We start from the raw sequence: 6,558 nt of genomic DNA, 5'->3' as shown, positions 1-6,558 counted from the left end.
TTTAGTCTATAGGGTAATGTTTGCGCTCTTTCTTAATCTAGGACTTCAGATATTATGAGATATCTACATATATATTGATTATTATTGTTTAAATAATTGCAAACTGTATCCATGGCGGACGTTTTAGATATTGATAACGCCGAAGAATTCGAAGTTGATGATGAAGGCGATCGTAAGTCTCGTTATTATTCAAGTTCTGTCGAATCGGATAAATTTAAAACTAGATAACCTTATTTTCTGTATTATAAAGTTTAACTTAACATCCTCAATTTGTTAGTCTTATTTAATACTATATTAATATATTATATATTATAATATTAATATATTAAACACAATTAAACTAATAAATATTTAATTGAATATGTTCTTTTAGAGGGTATTGCTCGTCTTAAGGAAAAAGCAAAGAGAAGAAAGGGTAGAGGCCATGGTGCAGAATTGATATCGACAAAAGATGATGTGGGTCATTATGAATCTATGAATATAGTTGAAGAAGATGATAATGAACCTGGCCCTCAAAGATGTGAGCTTGTGTTACTTGTAGATATGTTAATTGATTTTCATGCACATATATAATTATATTCTCTTTTCAAGTATTTATATATAATCAACTTGTTTTGATTTGTTCCTTATATTTATAGCTGTAGAAGGATGGATTTTGTTTATAAATTCGGTACATGAAGAAGCACAAGAGGATGATATTCAGGACAAATTCTCTGAGTTTGGTCAGATAAAAAATTTGCATTTAAATTTGGACAGAAGAACAGGATTTTTAAAAGGTTATGCATTAGTGGAGTATGAAACTTTTAAAGAAGCCCAAGCTGCAAAAGAAGCCTTGAATGGGACAGAAATTTTAGGACAAGCTATCTCTGTTGACTGGTGTTTTGTAAAAGGACCAAAGAAGTAAGAAATATAGCATTATAGCTATTTTTGTTATTTTAACTTATTTTTCTTTATTTATTTTTTACTATATTTTATTGTTTACTATTTATTATACTTTATTGTTTTATTGATTAACATATATACATGTATACTTGTATATATTGTGATGTTTATATCAATATTTAATATATCCATTTCTATGTAGGATCAGAAAAAGGAGTCACAGAAGGAGATAAGAATCAGATAAAATATATGCATATAATTGTATAAATTATATGTAACTATTTCTATAAAACAAACCATTTTATATTTTATAAATTTTATGTAAACATTTAAAGTAATCGAAGGGAATTATTTCTAATTGAAAGAAATCATTTTCAACAGGATTAAATATCATGTTTTGTTATTAAAATAAAGGTTTCATATAGGTAATAATCGGTAATAAAAGATGAATCATGTAGTTACTATGTATGGTATTGTATGGTACTACTAAAAAAATATTAATTATTTATGTGTGTGTGCATGTGCGTACGTGTGTATGCGTATGTGTAAGCGTGTAAATATTTGTCTGATTCATATCATTTTTCATTTTCTTTACTATCTATTTAGTAATATTTTTCTCTTTAACTTTTGTTCCTTATTTTACGATTTGGAATGAATTAACTTTTATTCTATAATGATTGAAGCTCTTGTATATTTTCAATCCTAAGTTTTTGTAACATTTCAAATACACATTTAAATTTCTTTATAATTTATCTCTTTATCATTTATTTCTTTATCTAGAAATGATAAAAGATGCCATTTTAATAGATATATTCAGAGAAACATAAAATGTTAATTTTATAATAAAATAGTAATATTCTTCAATTCTAATTATACAATACATAATTTGGCATATGATTTATTGTGCATAGACGTGTTGCAAAATATGTTGCCAGTTGCTGCTTGTAGTGCTTGCATACATTTAGGTGTCTGAAGGTTAGAGTGTCCAGTGTAAAGAAATAAAATATCGAATCGCAAAAACATCGGATTCTGTAAATTAATAATGCCACTGTGCGTTGTGAAACAGTGCAAAATTCGCACTCCGTGTCGTCTAGTATTAGGACAAATAAAAGTACAAAGAAATTCCGATATACCATGGTATCATATTATTATATATAATATAAGAAAGAATATTATTATTATAAAAACTATTTACTTATATAATAACTATATTCTGTCATTAATGTGAAATATTAATAATATAGTAAAGTAACACGAATAATTATTTTATAGATTTCCAAAAAATAAAAATGAAAAAAGCAATGGTGCGATATATTGGGACTAACTGCCGAGTTAGTCCCAGTTAGAGCAAGAATATGTTCAACACATTTTAATAAAGATGCATTTAATATTTCAATTGAAAAGATTTAAACCAAACATACTATCAAGTAGTATATACTATATCAAGTACCTAATAAACAATCTATTAGCAGTTTGACAACAAATTAACGGCAGATTCGAGCAGAATCTGTCGACAGATAGATATTTGCATTCCAAATCTGCTTTTATATCTGCTGGTAAAGTTTGCTGATAGACTATGATTGGTGGTAGAATGCGCGTAGTATCTGTAGTATTTTCATTTAAAAACTTGGAACAAGAGAGTCTGCTTGATATCTGTCATTCTATCATCATCTTCTGTTATCAGATTCTGTAATATTTTTATCAGCAAGTTGCTAGCAAAATTTGCTGCAGATACTGTGCAAAATCTGCTTTTGTATATTTGGCTATCTAGATATAATATTACGAAATGTTACTTATAATTGGTATACGTGATTTATAATGCTGTTATTATAAGGTATTAATTTTTTTTTAATGAGTTACTGACAGCGTTATTTTTATAAAGAAAATTTTTCCCCTGGTTTACATATTATATATAGCTGGTAAGTTTATGTAGTTAGATTTATGTTAGTTTATAAATAAAATTGTTAAAACAATATTGTGTTATGAAAATCATTTATGATGAATCTCTTAATAAAACAGGTGTATATACAGTATAATTCCCATCAAACATAATGTAACATGCAACATACTTATTATTTGTAATTTTCTACTTACTAATGTAACTGTTATATAATACACTTATTATATACATAACATTTTACATGGGTTAATATAAATTAGCAATATTGTGACATTCTGAATTAAGCTTTATGAGACAGTTTTGATTATTTGATATCAAAACTATGAACATACAGGGTGTCTCATTTTAAGCATCCACCCCAAATATCTCTTATTTTTGATTATAGAGAAAAATGGTTCAGATACGTTTTGTATGGTTTCGAGGGGGCCATAAGATGGTACCATTGATTTGATCTTGAAGAGTCATTTGAAGGTCACGTGAAGGTTACCCCAATTTTTTTAAATGGCACCCCCTATTTTTTATTACATATTCTTGTAGCTGGCCTCGAGAGCTTCCCAAAACACTATAACTAATGTTTTTTGGTGAAGTACTTTTCGAGTTATAAAGCTTCAAATTTACAAAATTTTGATAAAACAAAATATTTCGTAAAACATTCACTTTCCGATAATCTTATCTTACATGATCCAACCAGTCAAGGCAAGATCCGAGCATGATCCAACCAGTCAAGGCAAGATCCGAGCATGATCCAACCAGTCAAGGCAAGATCCGAGCATGATCCAACCAGTCAAGGCAAGATCCGAGCATGATCCAGCCAGTCAAGACAAGATCCTGTATTGCCTGATAATTAATGAACTGTAACAATTGTGAAAGTGCAATTGCCAATTATTTTAATGAAACAAATATCAAGAGGCTTGTTTAAAATTTCTTACTTGGGCAACTGTCGGTATTTTGGCGAAGTCTCAGACAGACGCATATTATTATTCATTAACTTTTTTTTTTATAAGACAGGAAGTTTTGGTCTTTTGGCGCCTTTTTTCTTTATAATTATGGCTGCTTATCCACCAAATGAAATTGTGGACATGATTCGCATTTTGGGTGAGGCCAGGAATAATTACTCGGCAGCAGAAAGGCTTTATGCTGAAAGATTTCCAGACAGACGCCATCCTGATAGGAAAGTAATAAAAAGACTGCGACAGAGCTGAACAGGGTTTTCTTAGAAGAAACCGGCGGAAATCGGGCCCTGATGAAGTCACATCATTGACTGTTATAGGTGCCGTTGTTTTGAATCCTCAAATCTCTACGAGACAAATTGAGAGGCAATACGGTATATCTAAATCAACAGCCAATCATGTGCTCAAGCTCAACAAGTTTCACCCATATCACATTCATCTAACTCAGCAATTGGAAGAGAGGGACTACCAACGCCGTGTACGTTTTTGTAACTGGGCTCGAGATCAAATCTAACAAAATCCCCGGTTCATTGCTGATACGCTTTTTTCTGATGAAGCCACGTTTTGTAATAGAGCAGGCGTTAATAGACATAACTGCCATTATTATTCAGATGCTAATCCACATTGGCAGAGAAGCCAAGAGTTCCAAGGGCAGTGGTCCATTAACGTTTGGGCAGGCATCCTGGGAGATGTTATTGTTGGTCCATATTTTTTTTAAGAAAATCTCAATGCGGCAATCTATCTAAGATTTCTTCAAGATGGCCTGCCCAACCTTTTGAGATATGTCGACAATGATTTACTCAGACGAATGTGGTTTCAACAAGATGGAGCACCGGCTCATAGATCTCGAGCTGTTACACAATATTTAAACAATAGATTCCCGAATAGGTGGATTGGTATGGGCAGCCGAGTTCAAGAATGGCTCCCAAGATCACCCGACTTGGCACCCCTAGATTTTTATTTCTGGGGCTACATTAGAGATATAGATTATTCGCAAAAGCCTTTCAACCGTTGAAAATATGGAAAACCGGATCAGACAGGCTTGCAGAAATATTAATGTAGGTGTTCTTGAAAAACTTAGCGACGACTTTCACTATAGACTAGAGCTATGCATACAAGTAAATGGCCAAGTTTTTGAACACTTTAAGTAATTGTACACAAAAGAAGATCTTGCCTTGACTGGTTGGATTATGCTCGGATCTTGCCTTTACTGGCTGGATCATGCTCGGATCTTGCCTTGACTGGCTGGATCATGCTCGGATCTTGCCTTGACTGGCTGGATCACGCTCGGATCTTGCCTTGACTGGCTGGATCATGCTCGGATCTTGCCTTGACTGGCTGGATCATGCTCGGATCTTGCCTTGACTGGCTGGATCATGCTCGGATCTTGCCTTGACTGGTTGGGTCATGCTCGGATCTTGCCTTGACTGGTTGGATCATGTAAGATAAGACTATCGGAAAGTGAATGTCTTACGAAATATTTTGTATTTTTATCAAAATTTTGTAAATTTGGACCTCTATAACTCAAAAAGTACTTCACCAAGAAACATTTGATTAAAGTGTTTTGGAAAGCTCTCGAGGCCAGCTACAAGAATATGTAATAAAAAATAGGGAGTACCATCTAAAAAATTGAGGTAACCTTCACTTGACCTTCAAATGACTCTTCAAGGTCAAATCAATGGTACCATCTTATGGCCCCCTCGAAACCATACAAAACGTATCTGAACCATTTTTCTCTAAAATAAAAAATAAGAGATATTTGGGGTGGACACTTAAAATGGGACACCCTGTATATTGTCTGTTTAAGAATAATTATTACGATTTTACCGATTTTGCTGTTATTTCAGTAACATCCTCTGATAAGGTTGACACGAGAAACGAGCTAGAACATCAACAGCAAGTGGTAGTGCAATTGGGAAAGCTCTTAGGAAAATATGGTAAATGTGAAGTCACCGATAAAGCATTGCTTTATATCAGGTGTAGTAAAAAGAAATCCATTATTTTTCCAATAGATGGCTTTAGTTATCTGTATCTCGCGTTGTATAAGTCCGATCGGGTTCCACTAGATGGCGTTAGAAAGATGAGATTTCGTACTAAAAAAACCTTTGTGACAGTTTTGTGATTAGTTGACTCAGTTTTGTTTGAGCGCGCGTCAAAAATGGACACTAGCAAAGAGAAAATACGCTATATTTTACAGTTTTTCTTCGATAAAGACGAAAACGCAAGCCAGGCGGCTGAAAATGTGAATAGTGTTTATGGTCCTGATACTGTAACAGCCAATCACGCGCAATTTTGGTTTCGTCGATTCCGTTCCGGTAATTTCGATGTCAAAGATGCACCACGCACTGGAAGACCAATTGTCCAAAATATCGATAAAATCATGGACATTGTCGAGTCTGACCGTCATGTAAGCACTGTTTCGATTGCCCAAGAGCTAAAGATTGCACAAAAAACCGTTTGGAACCATTTGAATAAGGCTGGATACAAAAAGAAGCTCGATGTATGGGTGCCATACGAGTTAACGCAGAAAAACCTCATGGACCGAATGTCCATCTGCGAATCGCTGCTGAATCGCAACAAAATCGACCCATTTCTGAAGCGGTTGGTCACTGCTGATGAAAAGTGGATCACTTACGACAACGTCAAGCGAAAACGGTCGTGGTCGAATCGCGGTGAGCCGGCGGAAACGGTGGCCAAGCCAGGATTGACGGCCAGGAAGGTTTTGCTGTGTGTTTGGTGGGATTGGCAGGGAATTATCTACTATGAGCTGCTCCCCTACGGCAAAACTCTTAACTCGGAACTGTACTGTCAACAATTGGACCGTCT

The 6,558-nt window shown here is 33.9% G+C and overlaps 1 protein-coding gene across 3 annotated transcripts; it reads left to right on the top strand.

Moving 5' to 3' along the window:
- Positions 1-5,607, top strand: LOC105181428 (RNA-binding protein 8A). Of its 3 annotated transcripts, none has more exons than XM_025297844.1 (4): positions 1-172; positions 374-520; positions 639-900; positions 5,580-5,607. In XM_025297844.1, exons 1-4 carry the CDS (start codon positions 112-114, stop codon positions 5,590-5,592), a joined length of 483 nt encoding a protein of 160 aa, XP_025153629.1. In that variant the 5' UTR covers positions 1-111; the 3' UTR covers positions 5,593-5,607. The 3 variants fall into 3 exon arrangements, with proteins under 3 accessions (XP_025153629.1, XP_025153628.1, XP_011136486.1); XM_025297843.1 differs by lacking the exon at positions 5,580-5,607 and adding an exon at positions 3,474-3,521; XM_011138184.3 differs by lacking the exon at positions 5,580-5,607 and adding an exon at positions 1,085-2,278.
- Positions 5,608-6,558: the final 951 nt, after the last annotated feature.

Source organism: Harpegnathos saltator, unplaced genomic scaffold, assembly GCF_003227715.2.
Source record: "Harpegnathos saltator strain DR-91 unplaced genomic scaffold, Hsal_v8.6 scaffold19, whole genome shotgun sequence".
NCBI classification, from domain to species: Eukaryota; Metazoa; Arthropoda; class Insecta; order Hymenoptera; family Formicidae; genus Harpegnathos; species Harpegnathos saltator.
The sequence above is the reverse complement of the archived record's forward strand: the minus strand, read 5'-3'. Positions and strand labels throughout refer to the sequence as shown.

Bases quoted from the DNA above. Each gene is read 5' to 3' on its own strand.
- LOC105181428 (XM_011138184.3), top strand. From the start codon at position 112: ATGGCGGACGTTTTAGATATTGATAACGCCGAAGAATTCGAAGTTGAT. The intron at 173-373 runs GTAAGTCTCGTT...ATGTTCTTTTAG, and splicing joins AGTTGATGATGAAGGCGATC to AGGGTATTGCTCGTCTTAAG. The intron at 521-638 runs GTGAGCTTGTGT...TTATATTTATAG, and splicing joins TGAACCTGGCCCTCAAAGAT to CTGTAGAAGGATGGATTTTG.